This window comes from Leiobunum rupestre, chromosome 7, assembly GCF_980474605.1.
Source record: "Leiobunum rupestre chromosome 7, qqLeiRupe1.1.hap1, whole genome shotgun sequence".
Classification (NCBI taxonomy): domain Eukaryota; kingdom Metazoa; phylum Arthropoda; class Arachnida; order Opiliones; family Sclerosomatidae; genus Leiobunum; species Leiobunum rupestre.
In genome coordinates, this window is record NC_143390.1 from 20,465,737 (window position 1) to 20,485,020 (window position 19,284).

Below are 19,284 nucleotides of genomic sequence, written 5' to 3' on the forward strand. Positions count from 1 at the left end.
CCAGATTTGTTTGGATCTCTATTTATTCTACTTCCATTGCTTATTTCTATATAGTTATCCATGTTGAGAGCTGGATTTAGTTGGGAATCTCATACAAAATATTGGTTTTTTGTTTTCAAAATTCACAAGGTGGTGTCGGCCCCAGGCCTTAGACACCAACCATACAACATAAATTATTTCAAATGTACCTCGTGTTAACGGATGAAAATTACAAAGGGATATTCTATCGTGGAACGACATTATGGTCGATAAGTTAGCAGGGCTAACAGGTTTAAAACAAAATGGCGGACTACAGTGAATTATCGAAAAAAAGATTTATATTTGTACACGAATCTATTAACACTAAATTGAATCTATGGGCGTAGCCATTGAGTTGGGAATATTAATCTAGAGATCCAATCAAATCTGCTCCCCGCGAAACAAGTTTTTGAAAAATATGAATGTGCCGTCTACTCTAAAATGACGAGCAAACGTTATCATATGACCCGTGGCGCCATCCATTATTTTGAAGAAAAAAAATCTTTTTGCTCGAAAACGCGTCTTATTTGAACGAATCATTGACGGCGCCACGGGTAGAATGATAACGTTTTCTCGTCATTTGGGACGCCGATAGGAGCAGACGACAGTATTCTTATTTTTAAAAACTTGTTTCGCGAAATACTGAAATCCGACGTTTCGATTGGACCTCTAGATTAATATTCCCAACTCAATGGGCGTAGCAGCGTACGTAAGGGATTCTATTCGAATACCGTTTTTCTCCCCAGACAACGTTGGCACCATCATAGCTTTGTGAAACGCATTTTTAGTTATCTAACACGTTTTCTGATAAACGTTTTAATACCTCCGAAGCTATTGATTCGGCATTAAAAACGTGTAAATTCTGGGGCTGGAGCCCCCACAGGGAAAAACCAACGAGGGCAGAACCCCCACAAAAATAAAATTGAGTAAAAAGAGCAATAAGTTGAAATTTTTTTATATCACTACCTTTATATGGGTCCGAATTCAGTCTTTTGACAGAAGTGATTTTGAGATTGCAGATGCGAGTAGCATAAAGGTGATATAACCGTAAAATTGATTTCGATAGATTCGTCCAAACAGAAAATCGAACTGTCGTGTATCCTATTTTACCTAAAATACCTTAGTTAAGTATGTGGCCAAGAAGGGCTTAATTATCTAGACAAGTACACATATATTTTTCTAAAGATATCTACTTCACTTTTATTATCAATGTATTCATTGACGGATGTGATAATAGAAAGAATACTTTTAAAACAATATATATGTATTAATAAAAATTTAGAGCTGTACATTTTCTGGCTTAAGTTTTAAGTATATGAATTTTTGGATGAAAAAATAATGGCCCGTGCCCCCAGAAAAATATTTTCCGATCGCCGCCGCTGCATAAGGCACACGCTTAGTTGTTCCGTCCCACCCTAATCCTTCGATCCTTCTGCCGAAATCATATGTAACATAATTACTCATAAGTATGTCATAAAAGCATTTTCGTTAATGAAACCTTGTTCACGGGATATGGCGTAAATTACGGCACTTACAATTCCGTGACGAAATACGCGTCATCAACTTTACTGATGGGAAAAGGAAGTTAGTGAGAATTCCTCGCGCTCTTCTGGCTTTACCCATGTCAAGTTTAGCTCGTGCCTCGCGATCACGTGATTTCATTTCCATGGTAACCTTTTCAATAGCGCGAGGATTATAACCATTTTTGCATTTTTGGGTCCGCTTAATGTATGTTCCGCGTGAAACAAGGTCTCATTGAATTTTTTTCAATGGAAATGTTATACAGAGGCATACTTATGAGTAATTATGTTACATATGCCGAAATTGAAAAGTATCCTCCTGAATGATTAATTTCATCAACTATCATATTTAAAACTAGTTTACCACAGATGTTGATAACTTCATTTTGAATCGTACCGGGAGTATATTTTGAATAATTCGGCATAGCTTCAGATTTTATTTTAAATTCCTCTTTAACAATTCTAATAGTTCAATTTTACCTCGGTTTTTACTATTTACACTTTCATTATGCCCTCTGAGTGCAATGTCTTGTTGGGCGCAAAATATAATGCAACTTTAGCATGATAAGCCAAAACCTCGCTGTTTCTAAGTATATCATTTTTTACCTGTCTCTCTACTAAAAAAATTAGAACATCGATGACCTTGAACCGTGTCTTCAAGGTCATTGAAAAATCATCTCGAGAACCGTTAGATATAGAAAATTCGTTTCAATTAGAAAGTTGTTCCTCATTAAATTTTATGTCTGAATAACTTTGACCCAAATTAATTTCATCAATTGGAAGCCGAAAAATGTCACACTTATAACAAGTTGGTCATCTAATTGGAACGAAGTTTCTTAATCTAACGGTTCAAGGTCATCGATGTTATAATTTTTAATTGCCCCCCAACATGTGTTAAGTGTCACAAAAATTTGAAATTAGTATAGAAAACGGTTCTTGACGTAATCGCACTGGATCGTTTTTTCATTCGACACCCTGTATAAATCATATATATATTGAAAATATGTACAAAAAATCGAAAATGGGCAAGTATGGGTAAACCTTTTAATCGATTTTATGATAAATAATAATTATTCAAGAACGTTAATCAACAATTGAAGTTAATTAATCTACATAAAATAATAACTAAAAATCACATTCTTAAAGTAATATAAAAACAAACCTTTGTCGTTTTCCAGAATTCACGCTATTTAAACTACGCGGCCTTGTATAATAGTTTCATAACTCTAAAATATCGATATCTACTTGGTTTTGATGATTCCAAAACTAAAGACTGCAGAAAAAAATATCTTTCCCTTTTAAATCAAGCCTGAATGTATAACTATGCAAAAACTCTCACTTACAATTAAATAAAAAATCAACTTCTTCAAAGGAGCCAGATGGAGAAAACAATTTGGCAGTCAGAAATCAAACACCGGTAAATTGTGCAGTGGTTTATAAACTATATTATAAATTAAAATAAAGTTTATACGCGCGATTTATTTTGGCCAGGTTTGTGCTCAGTTTGCCGCACTGTGCTTCCTAACAATCAAAACAAAACCCCGTCTGCTGCTGCAGACGATACAATTTGGGTTTTGTTTTGATTGTTACGAACTTTAAAAATATATAATATACAGTTATAGTACCTGAAAATACATTTTTTTGATTTGTAGAAAAAAACATTCCCAGTTTATTGAAAAGGTTATCGGACAAATGTCCTATGTTCCCTCTAAGATTTTTAAAAAGTTATCGGACATATACAAAATTTATCGGACAATGTCCGGTGTCCTGTGCTTATTTCATGCCCTGATAAAGTGATATACGCTATCAAATAATTAAAATAAATATACTATCAAATAATTAAAATAAATATACTATCAAATAATACAAATAAATATACAATTAAATAATAAAAATAAATGTACTATCAAATAATTAAAATAAATATACTATCAAGTAATTAAAATAAATATACTATAAAAATTATTAATTCGAAAGACCGGGACTATATATTTTTATCAAAATTTAGAACTTTTAGTATATGGCGCATATAACACCGCGAAAAAGCGAAGAGATATACCATTTTAATATTTTGCTTAATTCAAACAGCAATGTTTCCCCGCCAAAACACGTACAACATCTATTCCACCCTTGTTTTCAACACATACGAAGCTAAGCTTCGAATATCAGTATGACTTGTATACTTAGACGTAAGGAGAGCGTAGGCTTCAGCATGCTGAAACAGTTGGTGAAAGATAATATAAAAACACGCCTCCCTTTGAAACGCGCTTTCCCATAGGACGTAAAGAGTCCGCTGTTGTCGAGGAATTATCGGCTCGTGTTACGCTAAATATTTTATTACATTTCTTTGGTTCCTCGAGACTCGATAGTTCTTTTGTATCGATGAAATTCCCAGGCGAAAAACCGTTCGGGCGAATTGACGAAAATATGCAAACTACTCCACAATGAAAATAACACGTTATTTCTAAAACAAATACCTCTACTACGAGAAAGTATGCCATATTACATTAATAAAGGTAGGTGCAAGAATAATAATTTCATTTAGTTTTATTCAATTATGAGGATTTGTATGAACATTATTACATTTGAATATTTTACACTAAGCCTTGTACACGAAAAAACCACCTGCGTTACTGTGTGGCATCGCCAGTACAAGGTTTGGCGCATTGAATTGGGAGCGCCGCGAATTAAAATTTTACGTTACAGTAGGGTACGCGACGAAACAACATTGACCTATAAACCTAGGTAAATTATAAAACATTTTAATTTGATTTTAAACAATAATCAAAATGGAAATAATGTCTTCAGTTAACAAACACTTTTTAGATATTTATAATTTAAAACGCAGGAATATAAAAGTACAAAAACATAAATAATTGCATAAAAATTAAATCAACTAAAACAGATGGCGCGACAGTTCCAGTAAACAAACAGGAAAAATATTAAAAAAATTGCGAGCGTAACTTGTTGCGTTTTCCAAACTCAATTTTATTATTATACAGATGACTTTGACGTGTCGTTCCGATTTTTTCTGTACTATAATTTGATACGTTGTTGTAATAAATACTTTGTACCTTTTCTAGTGTGATTTCTACCATTTGCAAACCGACTTTTAATTGATATTAAAAAAAGCTATTTTTTTTAGTTAGTGGTTGTTCAAATTTAACTGTTCGATCAATATCAGTATTAAAATGTTGTACTTTTTTAAATATCTAAAATCACCACTATTTTTCAATTTTTTAAAACTGTTCATTATTATTTACTTGTTAGTTTATTGAAAGTTGATTTATATTTCAGTACACTCAAGTACCGCAGTGTCACCCGCATTATTATAACAAACGCATAATTGAATTTAAATATAACATGAACTAGACCTATGAAATACAAGTTAAGTATTTTATTACCAGTCGTTGACAGCGCAGAATAACCTTTTTTTTAATATTTGTGCGCGGTTGGACACCATTACTCATTTCTAATAGCCCTTCAAACATGTCTTTTTACACTTCAGCCCAATTTACAACCGGTGTTACCGGTCGAACCGAGAAACCTAACGACGAAATATTTGCTTTTTGACATATTATTTCCGATTCGCAGTTTGGCGTACAACCGAGTACGCGAGGACGAATATTTTAATAGGTGCTATTTCATGGCTCAAATTAAGATAAATATAATATTTACGTAAAAGGTAAATTCGGAATACCCCCGATTTACACTTTTATTGTTTGATATTATTAGAAAAACCGCATAAACAGTTAAAAGGCTTTTAAAATCTTATTGAAGTAATTTCCTAACCAAGGAATGGTTTGAAGATCCTGAATCCTATTATTCGCCAATTTCTTCGCACAGTGATAATTCAACCAAAAATTTCACAAAGCGAGGACGAATTTTTCGAAAATGTTAATAGCTAGGCACTCGTTAAACCATTCTAAAATGTATTTAAAGTTATCTAAATGTAACGACTACTGCCTTTCTCAATTTGAAATTGAACGATAAGTTTAATTATTAATCGTATGTTTTCCTTATTTAGACTATTTTTTTTCCGTTATTTGTCCTCAAATTTCCACTTGAGGAATTTTCACTGCTTCCTCTGTTGTTAGTAAACAAAATTTAATTTCATTCATCACTTTCAGAAGGGGTGACCGCTGAATCCATTTCGTGATTGGAGAACTTGGAATTTTATATGGTTTAGGCCTTAAAAGCCACGGTACAAATCCTGCCAGTCGAAGCAGCGAGAGATATTCCTAAACCAAAATAGACTGTGTAAAACTAGAAAAATGTTTTCAATGTGACCAATGTAATTTCGCGTCTGCACGAAGTTCCGGTTTGATTATCCACAAAAGAACTCACATGGGCGAAAACCCTTTTCAATGTGATCAGTGTAATTACACGTGTGCAAAAAAGAGCGCTTTGATTATCCACAAAAAAACTCACAAGGGTGAAAAACCATTTCAGTGTGATCAGTGTAGTTACGCGTCTGCATTCAAGCACTGTTTGATTATCCACAAAAGAACTCACACGGGCGAAAAACCATTTCAATGTGACCAGTGTAGTTACGCGTCTGCACAAAAACCATGTTTGATTATCCACAAAAGAACTCACTCGGGTGAGAAACCTTTCCAATGTGACCAATGTAATTACGCGTCTGCGCGAAAAAAAGATTTGATTATCCACAAAAGAACTCACACGGGCGAAAAACCATTTCAATGTGACCAGTGTAATTACGCATCTGCACAAAAGAGCGTTTTGATCATCCACAAAAGAACTCACTCGGGTGAGAAACCTTTCCAATGTGACCAATGTAATTACGCGTCTGCGCGAAAAAAAGATTTGATTATCCACAAAAGAACTCACACGGGCGAAAAACCATTTCAATGTGACCAGTGTAATTACGCATCTGCACAAAAGAGCGTTTTGATCATCCACAAAAGAACTCACTCGGGTGAGAAACCTTTCCAATGTGACCAATGTAATTACGCGTCTGCGGGAAAAAGAAGTTTGATTATCCACAAAAGAACTCACACGGGCGAAAAACCGTTTCAATGTGACCAGTGTAATTACGCATCTGCACAAAAAACCAGTTTGATTATCCACAAAAGAACGCATACAGGCGAAAAACGATATCAATGTGACCAGTGTTGTCACGCGTCTGCATTCAAGCACTGTTTGATTATCCACAAAAGAACTCACTCGGGTGAGAAACCTTTCCAATGTGACCAGTGCAATTACGCGTCGGCACGAAAAAACAATTTGATCACCCACAAAAGAACTCACACGGGCGAAAAACCATTTCAATGTGACCAGTGCAATTACGCGTCTGCAAAAAAATTTCATTTGATTATCCACAAACGAACTCACACGGGTGAAAAGCCATTTCAATGTGATCAGTGTAATTACGCGTCTGCACGAAAAAGCCTATTGGTATTCCACAAAACAACTCACACGGGTGAAAAACCATTTCAATGTGACCAGTGTAATTACGCGTCTGCACAAAAAACCGATTTGATTATCCACCAAAGAACTCACACGGGCGAAAAACCTTTTCAGTGTGACCAATGTAATTACGCGTCTGCGCGAAAAACCAATTTGATTACCCACAAAAGAACTCACACGGGCGAAAAACCATTTCAATGTGACCAGTGTAGTTACGCGTCTGCATTCAAGCGCCGTTTGATTATCCACAAAAGAACTCACACGGGCGAAAAGCCATTTCAATGTGACCAGTGTAATTACGCTTCTGCACGAAAAAGCCTTTTGGTATTCCACAAAACAACTCACACGGGTGAAAAACCATTTCAATGTGACCAGTGTAATTACGCGTCTGCACAAAAAACCGATTTGATTATCCACCAAAGAACTCACACGGGCGAAAAACCTTTTCAGTGTGACCAATGTAATTACGCGTCTGCGCGAAAAACCAATTTGATTACCCACAAAAGAACTCACACGGGCGAAAAACCATTTCAATGTGACCAGTGTAGTTACGCGTCTGCATTCAAGCGCCGTTTGATTATCCACAAAAGAACTCACACGGGCGAAAAACCATTTCAATGTGACCAGTGTAGTTACGCTTCTGCACAAAAACCAGGTTTGATTATCCACAAAAGAACTCACTCGGGTGAGAAACCATTTCAATGTGACCAGTGTAATTACGCGTCTGCGCGAAAAAAAGGTTTGATTATCCACAAAAGAACTCACACGGGCGAAAAACCATTTCCATGTGACCAACGTAATTACGCGTCTACACAAAAGAGCGTTTTGATCATCCACAAAAGAACTCACTCGGGTGAGAAACCTTTCCAATGTGACCAATGTAATTACGCGTCTGCGCGAAAAAAAGATTTGATTATCCACAAAAGAACTCACACGGGCGAAAAACCATTTCAATGTGACCAGTGTAATTACGCATCTGCACAAAAAACCAGTTTGATTATCCACAAAAGAACTCACACGGGCGAAAAACCGTTTCAATGTGACCAGTGTAATTACGCGTCTGCACGAAGATGCGATTTGATTACCCACAAAAGAACTCACACGGGCGAAAAACCATTTCAATGTGACCAGTGTAATTACGCATCTGCACAAAAAACCAGTTTGATTATCCACAAAAGAACTCACACGGGCGAAAGACCATTTCAATGTGACCAGTGTAGTTACGCGTCTGCACAAAAACCAGGTTTGATTATCCACAAAAGAACTCACTCGGGTGTGAAAACTTTCCATTGTGACCAGTGTAATTATTCATCTGCACGAAAAAACAATTTGATTATTCACAAAAGAACCCACACAGGCGAAAAACCATTTCAATGTTACCAGTGTAATTACGGGTCTGTATTGAAGAAGAATTTGATTAGACATCAACTAACTCACACGAGAGAGAAACCATCTGGTAGTCCAAAGCGCGGATACAGGGCCAGATACCAGATAAATTTAATTCACGAAAAAGCGCGTCACACTCAGAGGGCAGGGCCACACAAGTGCCCAATTTCTGACCAGATCTTCACCACGAAAAAAAACCTCCAAGCTCACCTTCGATTTGATGGTCATCCCGCAAATCAAAGTGGCGCTTCGACGGGTCACGAACCGGATCCAGGACACCGAACACCGTCACGACCACGGCTAATTGAGAGCCTTTGTCGTCAATGGGGAGTTCGTTCTTGCTCGGTGCAGCTTCGACGCGTGACAAAGAAACAAATTCAATCTTGCACCGAAATCCCCGACTCCGCCCACTTCGTACAAGCAAAAGTTCCCGACCCTGACGTGAACCTAACAACGACCCTACCAGTTAAGAGGGAAGTGGTCCTTGGCACTGAAAGACTCTCAGTCGATGTCAGCGCCATCAAAAAAGAGCCCCTTTATGACTATCTGGAGTTGGTTGGTGTTCCGTCAGTCGTCAAATTAGAAGAATGGGGAGGTCGGACAATTGCAGATAACAACCAGGGTGTCTCAATGAACGCGAACACTCTTGTCAAGGTCGAATGCGCTTCTGAAGAACAAATCTTCTGAATTCTAGAACCAAACAAACATGCGTTTTTTTTCTCAATTTAATCTAATTTGTTCCCAACTAATTAAGACGTGTGGTTTTTTTCAGACATCGTTCATAAATTCAATGAAACTGCTTGCTTTTTTCTTACCAAAACATTCCGTTTAATTTTGATCCAAATAAAAGTATTTTCCCTCAGAGCAGTCCTTGTAGCACTCAATTCCTGTTTTAGAAGATGACATTTTGAAGGCGATTACGAAGAAATTAACTTCCTAATTTAGAACGACACCTCCTAATTTAGAACGACACCGCCTAATTTAGAAGGAAACCTGCCAATTTAGAACGAAATCTCCTAATTTAGAGCCAAATATCTCAATTTAGAACGAAACTTACGAAAGACGTGGTTTTTTATTTCTTCTTATTTTCATAATCCGAATTATTTGTTCTAAGATGTATTTCGTATTCTTAATATTTTTAAAAAATTGTTTGTTTTTCTTAGCAAAATTTTTAAACAATAAAATTGTTTTCCTTCAGCTTTTTCCTCTAATAACTTAATTCTTGGCAGACGGAATTTTTAAAGACACTACCGCTATTCCAAGATCCTTTGCCGCAACACTATTTAGAAGACTGACATTATCAAATTCGTAAACCGAAATGGTTGTAAATTGTTTTGTATTTTTTAATAAATTCAAATTTAGCCAATCCCATAACACCCGGAAAATGTGGGTTCATTAATCATATCTAAAACGCGTATAGATCCTAAATTTGTAAAATATTACCTCTTCAGACAAAGAGAGTGCTTAAATTAGTCAATCTTTTGTACGATTCAACGATTATTTCATTTGTTTTCCAGTTACAAGTTAGTTTTATTTAATCCAGGGTTATAGACCTTTTAGGAGGTTGGTAAACGACGCTATACCAGTAATAGACTCTCGTGTCCCACACCTATAGTCAGACTTTCTCTCCCCCAACCTGATTGACGGACGGGGATTTTACGTTTATTTTCAGCGCCTTCTATTGCGGATAAATAGAAGCTCGCGAATTAATAAGAAGACGATAGTGGAATCGATTATTTATTTTTATGTAATCAGCAAAATTTATTTAAGTGTCGATGAAAGTCATTTTTGTTAATCGAACGTCAGAAAGTTAATCATGATTTTTTAACACGCGAATAGCTAACGTTCTTATCCCCGATAATTGGGTTTACCCCCATTTCGCCCAAAATAGTTCTCCCAATTCCAATTTATCCCAATCCCATTTCTCCCAATTCCCATTTCTCCCAATCCTATTCGTCCCAAATCCCATTTGTCCCAAAATTACACTTGGTATAAACATGAATCTAAGTTTTGTTTTAATATGCAAGTACATCAAATTTTGCCCATATGAATATGGTAAACCTAATCTAACCTAACCTAACCTAACCTAAACTAACCTAACCTAACGCCAAGTCAATTCACATATGGGCCCCTTCCTATTTTATTAGACAATGTCGTCAAAAAATATAATGCCGTCAAATGTTACGCTGTATTTTTTTCGACATATCGACTCGTACCGATGAGATCTAAAACCGCGCAATTACCATATATTTGGAAAATAAGGATTGGGAGAAAGGGGAATCCATATTTTTGGGAATATTGATCGTTGGGAGAAGTGGGAATCAATTTTTTTGGGAAACTTGATCGTTGGGAAAAATGGGAATACATATTTTTGGGTTAAATGAACTCCGGTTCGGAGAAATGGAATTGGGACAAATGGGACACCATGTTTTTGGGAGAACTGATAACTTTGGGAGAAGGTAAAATTGGGATAAATGGGAACATACCGATAATTGTCCTTTTATTTTCCATTTAAACTTTAAATATATAATTTAATTTTAATTTATGTTCGGGTTGATCTTTTTGGAAATACCAAATGATATGGTATTTTTTTTTGTAAACAACTATGTTGTTTATAGTGTGTACAAAATGGTAGGGCCCACATTTTGTTACATAGGCAATATAACGCAATTTTTCATTTCTGATTACCTAAAACTGGTTGGGTTGTCGATCTTGTTACTGGTGTACTGGCGTTGAGAACGTACTCGTTGGTTGATACGAACTGGTCTGAGGTTACAGATCTTTGATTCCGTAGTTCTGAGCTGACGAAGCGGGAACAAAAGCCGATGGCAGGATCAGGCTCAGATTCTTTTGACTGGTTACGGATTGTGACTGGATCTCTCTTGGAAACATCAGAAGCGCTCTCGGTTAGAAGCTGATCATCGAGACTGTCCGAACGAGGGGCGCTTGAGACATTTGGAATCGCGGAATGCGCAATTAACTAGTGAGTGTTGTGGATCGTATCAATGGCAGCAATATTTTTCTGGTTATTTCTCATGATATTACTTTATGATTATTTCTTTTATCGCGCTTCTATTTAACTATATTATATCGTTTTAATGACCAGGTTATTAATATATATAAAAAATATAATCCAGTAATTTGAATTTCTTTTTAAAGATTAAACTAGGAGATAATAATTTTAAAATTGAATCAGATTTTGACACTAGCTAGCTTAGATTGGAAAATAAAATATTATTTTATTAAATTTGGATTCACGACTTGGGGATTGTGCAGCTTTTTAAATAGAAATATTTTAATATATATCTGATTTATTAATAACGTAATATACACAATATAAATTTGATGTATAAATTACGTAATATACAAAAATAAATTTGATAAATAAATAACGTAATATACAAAAATAAATTTGATATATAAATAGCGTAATATATACACAATATAAATTTGATATATTAATATCGTAATTTAAGCAAGTCAGCCAAGACGTAATAGTAGTTCCACATCGATGGGGTGAAATTAGTTTTTTCCCAAGCCTTGGCACGTGTCAAAAGGGTTAAGCATAGTGACTAAAGCTTCCTTATCTGTATTCTAAGGTTGAGCTCCGAATCTCAAATCCAATAGGAACAACGTAGGAAATTCGCATACGCTCACTAACCTTCAGCGCGGGTTAAAAGAGTTAAACATAGGTTCAGACTTCAGCTTCTTTATCTTTATTCTGAGCTTGGGTCCTGTATCTCAAATCCAATAGAAACTAATCTATTAATAACGCATTCTCCGGGAGATTTTTCGGAACTTTCGTACTCTGCGTAAATCAACGCTCAAAATCGAAAAGGGGGGGGGGCTGCGTAATTGTTTTTAAATGGGGGCTGTTGCGCTCCCGGTTTACCTGACAGCTGAAACGTGCACACAGTGTAGAGGTAGAGCAGTAATATAGATTAAAAAGGAAACGGAATTTAAAAGTCTTTCTATCTTATAAGCCGTCTGGACCAAATTGACTAATTTTCTGAGGTGCTGAATTTCTGGACCGAAAAATTTTACTTGTTTTTCGAATAGTTCCTTTCATTTTCAACCCGGCTGGACCAAATTGACTAATTTTCTGAAGTGCTGAATTTCTGGACCGAAAAATTTTACTTCATTTTCGAATGGTTTCTTTAATTTTCAAACCATCTGGACCAAATTGACTAATTTTCTGAACTGCTGAATTTCTGGACCGAAAAATGTTACTTGTTTTTCGAATAGTTCCTTTCATTTTCAAACCGTCTGGACCAAATTGACTAATTTTCTGAGGTGCTGAATTTCTGGACCGAAAATTTTTACTTCATTTTCGAATGGTTTCTTTAATTTTCAAACCGTCTGGACCAAATTGACTAATTTGCTGAAGTGCTGAATTTCTGGACCGAAAAATTTATTTTCGGACTTTTTTTAACTTTCAAACGGATCTATTGCCGGTTTACGATCTGAGCCCCACAATTCAAACCAATTTTTGACTAGGGTTTCATTAGTTAGCACATTTGATAAAAAACTTGCCACTCTATCTTTACAGCTTGCATTCTAAAAGAATTTTTTGGCTTCGTAATTTATCTTCACAAAAAAAGTAAAGGCTTTTGGTTTTAGAATCAATAATCTTCCCTTATTCAAGATTTTGGTCCACTTTGTAAAATCATTTGAGTTCTCATTCTTCAACTTAATACTATTTTTTATTAATGATTTTGTTGCGCAGCCGTAAGCCAAAATTAGTTGACGGATAATGTATCCACCAATATGGTGTATAACCAACTTTTATTTTTGGGATATTTTTCTCCGTCAAAAGAGATATTTTATCTTGTTTAATTCCAGAAGTACTTTTTCCCGGTGCAGTGTTTGCCGCTTATAATTCCACAACTTTAATCAACACATTATTGAAAAATCTTCTTAGAAAACATTGAGATAGTAGGTATTTTTCTGCTTCATCCAGCAAATCAAATACCTGAAAAACCTTGAAGCTTTTTCCAATTTAATCTACAAACCTATCGTTTGTCATAAGCTTGTGGATATGCATCGGGAAGTCTGATCTGTCCTTGATTTCAACAAATATTTAAAAAAAAACCATATACATGATACATCTTCTGAGAAAATAATTTTTTCAGGATTGATTTGAATTTCATTTAAGCAAGCCTTAATTTAAAACCCTGTAGCTGTGTTCTTGTAAAATTAAATTCTTCTCCACATCTCCAAAATTTTCTGGTTGTAGAACTCCCTTAAGGCATTTGATTGTTTGCTTTTTACGTTTCCTCGAAGAAGAATGTAGGACTTCTTTTTGGCATTTGACTGGTTGAGTTTCACAAAAAGCAGGGCGTAAAATATTATCCTGACATTTGATTCCTCGCTGTTCATGTAGAGGTTTCAAATTACCGTTAATTCCCACTTTCACTGTTGTAACAATTAAGCTATGCTTCTAGTCTAAAATGATTCCCCTTCACTCGTTTTAGCACCAAACAGTTTTGATTACTCTCATTAAAACACAAACCGTTTGATCTTAACAATGTCGACACTTTCCTTTTGTATCTAAGTTTGTCAATAAAACCCCTAGACATATCTATTTGCACCCAATAATTAATCTAACGTCTTACTCTACTTAAAAAGTGTAACATTTTGCGGGTCCGTCTCCGTGAAATGAATTCGGTTTTAAATGTTTCAACCCCAGTACCATTAATTATTTTTTTATGTTTTTTGCTTTGGCCTTTATTTTAAATTTTATTTGCGGCGCGTCTGAGTGCTTTTCTTCGGTTTTCCAATTGTTTTTTTTACTAGTATTTGTTAGGTTTCAATGTTTTGCCCGTTTTACATATTTGCATTATTTTATGTTCCCGTAATTTCTTATGTTAGGAGTGTTTATTAGTTTTTTAGGCTGGTCACTTCCGTTCCCATTAGTTTTCCCTTACATTAATTCTCTGTTTTTGGCAGGCTGTCGGAGTTTTTTTGGTAGTATATGCACATTTCTATTGGTTGGTGACGGAGTTTAGACCTTTACATACACGTGGTTGTGCCCCTAAGTTTGGTACGTTGTATAGTTTTCAGGAGTGTTTCGACACTCATTTTGCTATTCAAACCAGTTCTGGTGGCAATAGCCTTCCCCCTTGCCACTTTCCCGCCAATATGTCCAACAGCGCCCCCGAAACTGACGCCAATGCAGCGGCGATGACGGCCCTTCAGACCCAAGTAGCCCAACTCACTGCTTTATTGCAGCGGTAACCCTAAATTAATGCCGTGGCCGCGTCGCCTGGTGCTAATACGCGAGTGTGTCAGAATATAGCCCCTTGGCTTGCACCTAGCAACAGGGGCCATACCACCGGAGGCCTTTCATCATAGTGCCCTACGCCAGCGTGCCCCTGGCCTGGACAGGTGATAAATCCAGCATGGGTTGTATTATCCTACTTCTGATGGTCGCATCTTTGACGCAAGCCACTTAACCCAGCAGAAGGTGCAGCAATGGGTGAAACAATCCCCACTTCGCACACAGCAGTGGGATTAAGAGTCGAGGCTATAGCAGCTCCAGCCGACACCCTACCTACGTAGGTAAAGAGTCAAACCCTTTGGTGAGAGCTCCTAAAGGGGAACGACGGGCACACAGCGGTCCACATAACCCGGCACAGCTGGCACCGGAGATCCCGGTGTGCCCCATAAAGCCGGGAAACAGGACCACCGTGCCCTCATACGGAGTCCCGTGTTGCGAAATGGAAAGAAATACACCCTACAATATTTTTCGGGACTACAATATTGTAAAAATAGTTGTATCGGGGGAAAAACCTCAAGGGATGTTATTCGGGCAGCGTGGCATTGTTTGAGTGCAAACGGGCACTTCAAATTTGAAATTGGAGAAATTCCGAGGCCGAGCAAAAACGGCCAGTTCCAACGGAAAACCCACAGAGGTCATTGTCTAGCTGTAAATTTGTAAATAAATAATTCAATTTTCACTTTAAAATAACTAGTGTCGAGGTTTTTTATATTAGGGTAGATTAGTAGCGCAAGTTTAGATTAGTCGCGTACTTACTACTTACTCGCGGTTCTCAACAGCCCGCCTCCCCACAGCAGGCTACCCAATCCACCAAGGCGGCCAGTTTGCACGGACCCTCTTCGTTAGTCTGAGCCAAAGCTCAGTTTCCAGCCCAAACCTGACCGAAGTCGGAGGTGGAGATAGGGCCATTTGATCAGAGCTAACATCTCCCTGTGCGCCACCGCCCTTATGGTTATTGCACACTCTAACCCATTTAGGGCCTGCTAATACGCCAGCATCGTGGGCCCCACCCGTCACACTTCCGAGCTTTTCGGGTAGCTTTATTTTAAAAGCCCGCCAAATTTTAATTATTTTGTTAAACATTGGGATCCGACCATCTTAATCGGCGCAGCCCTAGAGTGGTTTTGCACTCAGCCCGATTTCGCTTCTTTTGCGGATTTTTCTCACGCTCTTCGGGTCGAATAAAATTCAACTTGTTTTTAGAAATTGAATTTAGTGAATCAAACATTTAGTGGCTCAAAAAAAATTGAATATATTGCTCTTACGTCACAAGACACAGCTTTATAGAAAGACATATTGGACGGTAATACTTACTTACAAACAAAAACTACTTACCGAACTCATTTAATTGATGTCTTTATGTAAAAACCAAAAAGTTTAACTCGTGAAAAACTCAGCGTACAATAGAATCACGACTGCAGCCGCCATCTAGTAAGACGTCAGTCTGGTATTTGAAATTTAAAAGCGAATAGTGTTTCCGCTCCGAAATTTGACGCATTATATGAACCCTTACGATTCCGCTCGGAAATGCTATTGCGCTTTGGAAAATGCTTGTTCAGTTAATAATTCATTATGATTTTTACTATATCCTAATGTATAAAGGTTTAGTGGCAAATCAACTTTTTCTGTTTCCTTTTTTAAAACCTATTAAATATTAACTACTTGGAGGACCTTTTTATACTAGAAAATTGGATTGACAAATTGAATCGAATACAGTTTGAAATATTATATTTGACAAAAAGAATTTGATCGATTAATATTCGTCCTTCTTTCGCCTTTCACCCTCCCTGCTGCGCCGAATAAAACAATCCTCTTTCTTTCACCGCGCCAAAGTACTTCTAACCATTCTTTATTAGACGTCTCTTTGTTTAAACTTTTGAATACCAAAGCTTAACCTAACGGCTCGAGAGAGAGGAGATGGTATAATCTCTAGCGCGTAGCCTTTCTAGTTTTACTGATAAATGTTAAATGGCCTACAAAAATATCATTTCCGAAATCATATTATTTTCAGTTACTTTTCGAAATGCGACCGAAACGAAAAGCAACATGGAGTTTTAATCCGTTTCCATTTTTTCCAGTTTTAAAAATGACTTTGATCCGATTGCTTCGGAGTCCGTGAAAATATCTAAATTTATTTAGGGGGGAGGGAAGGGTTGTTGTTTGTTTCGAGGCCTGAGATGCTCATGTGAAAATCATCAAATTCAGTGGTATCATTTTTTAGCTGTCGGGGAGTCTTTAAAAGGCGAGGGGCAGTTCACTCCTCTTTTTGAACGCGGAATATATTAAATCGAGTTAAGAAAGGAAACTACTGAATTGCTCATGAGCAAATATTTCAGACAATTTAGGAACTTGGTTTAAAACACAAATTGGACGAAAGTTGGTGGCGAGATTACGGGGAGCCTTTTTGTGGATTGGAGTGGTAGGCTAATCGCCTCTTTCCAGGAAGGAGGGAAAGCGCAGTTCGAAAATAAGAAGATAAAGGGGGAAAACAAGAGAGGGGGCACAATTACGTAACAGAAGGGGATGAATGCCGTCAGAGCCAGATGATTTGTTGGTTTTAGTTTTTGGAGAATACGAACAATATCTGGTGGGGTAGAAGTAAATTTATCAAAAGCAGAAAGAGGCACAGTACAGACAATCTGATTACAGACATTGGCAGTAAAAGAACCATCCGGTTTCTTAAGTTCAGTTAGTCTATGACGGGAAATACGAACTAGAGTTGTCTTTGATAAGACTAAAAAGAGTAGACTCAGTTTCGGTTAGTATAGCCATTGCGGGCCTTACGATAAGAAGCAATTCGATTGGAGATAATCGACTGGGAAGCGAGACGTTTTTTCACCTGAGCCAGGTGAAACCACGCAGTGGACTGCTCTGCTTAAGGTATAAAACGGCGATTGGAAGAGTTTCTACGTTTAGGCTTACTAACTGGAACAAAGGTTGAAATCCCGAGAGTTAAAAGGGATTGAAAGGCAGTCCAGGAATCGGTAAGGGAATCGCGGGGAAACAATAAAGAGCAATCAATACCCGATAGGAAGGCATTGAAAGAGGAATAGTCCCCTTCATAGAAATTGGGTTTTGGACAAAAATGGGTAACGAGCATCGAATAGCAAAATAAAAAGAAGAACGCCGTGGTCACTATAGCAGCCAGGGGAGGCAACAAGGAACAATTCGAGACAAGAGAGGGGTCAGTGGAAAAATGAAATCTAGAATATTATTGCGACACAGTGCACCGCCAGATCTTGTTGGGAAAGTAACGACTTGAGAAATGGAAGAATCACTTATACTATCAAAAAAAAGTTTAGTTTGGGAACAGGTACCTCTACGAGGAATAGTGTATTTCCAATCAATAGAAGGAGCTGATTATTATTATTTTTATTATAAGAAAGGCATTGTTGTGGTAATGGGCATTATTTGAACGATATACATGTATAACTCTTATAACAATAGTAAGATCACGGGTGATAACCTGGCGAACAGTAAAAAACCACGTATGTTCAGTACAGCACATTATATATCTTTGTGACCGCAATGAGTGCAACTTAATATTTTAAAACCAATGAGTTAAGCTCGTCAGTTTTATAGCCCGATAAACCACCAGAATTACGCAAAAGAGCGGAAGAGAGACTAGTGAAGTATTAATGGACGAACAAAGGGACGAAACTAGAAGAAGACCATTAGTGATCGGGAGACGTAGAGTTGGTAGCGGTTCCGAAAGGCAACGAACGTAGGCAGACCGAGATGGACGAAAGGTTTGCGACGAAAGCAGTAGGTCCATATGGAGGAAAATGTCCTGGCGAGCTCGGAAAAGGAGGTGGATGACATTGTTGAAACGATGCCGGCTGAGGGTTATGGAACGCAAAGTGTTGCGAGCTAGCAGGAGGATGAGACGAAAGTTCACGAAGACGCGGTGCTAAATTTGGTAAAAATGTTTTTGGAACGGCATCATTCACACGAGAGGAAAGAGGGCGGGAATGATAGGTGGGTTGGCTTCTTTTAACTACCCACTCATGTTCATTAGCATTAACCTTCGCGTTAAATTCTTCCTTGTCTTTGGCAAAACGGCTACGCTGATTTAAGGTAAAATCAGAGTGGGCAGCAAAGGGAAAAGAGTTGTCGGCCAAATGCTGCTAGCGAATGATGGAGAAAATCTCCTTATGGTGAGGGAGCTCCAGCACTACCTTGATAGGACGTGGCGAGAGCGGTGGAACAGTAGGACCAAGCCGGAACGACCTGAGGAAGTTGGATATACCACACTGAGAGAGAAAGTTAGCAACATCTGCCTGGTCACTAGTAGGAGAGGATTCTGAGAAATCGAAAAGAAGCACATTGTTCCAACGCGAGATGACAGAGGCAGATTCAGCGCAGGCAGTATCTATGGTACCAGAAAACGACATCTTGGTCTCAGAAAGCATCTAAGCTACTTAAGCGGTGGAGAAAAACACGGACTGTATTTTTTCCAGAGTGTGAGCTTCTCGCTGTTGAAGAACGGGAGTTAGTTTACTGAGAACAACATCAGCAATAGAAGACGCCTGTTGATTTATCAACATGGTTAACGAGGTGTGACGAGAGTCCAAATAAATTTTAACCGTTACCGTCTCAGCAGATAATAAGGCCGTGTTGGACTTTTCAAAGGCTGTAAGTTTAGTTTGA

At 37.4% G+C, this 19,284-nt stretch overlaps 2 protein-coding genes across 2 annotated transcripts in view; both read left to right on the forward strand.

Annotated features, from left to right (window-relative positions):
- The window catches only part of LOC149935076 (uncharacterized), a 323,937-nt gene that overhangs the window by 270,762 nt on the left and 33,891 nt on the right, over positions 1 to 19,284 (forward strand). The gene's annotated exons all lie outside the window — the stretch shown is intronic.
- Positions 5,678 to 9,440, forward strand: LOC149935086 (uncharacterized). Its single transcript, XM_090154483.1, has one exon. The coding sequence runs from the start codon at positions 5,886 to 5,888 to the stop codon at positions 9,039 to 9,041; it is 3,156 nt and encodes a 1,051-aa protein (XP_090010609.1). The 5' UTR covers positions 5,678 to 5,885; the 3' UTR covers positions 9,042 to 9,440.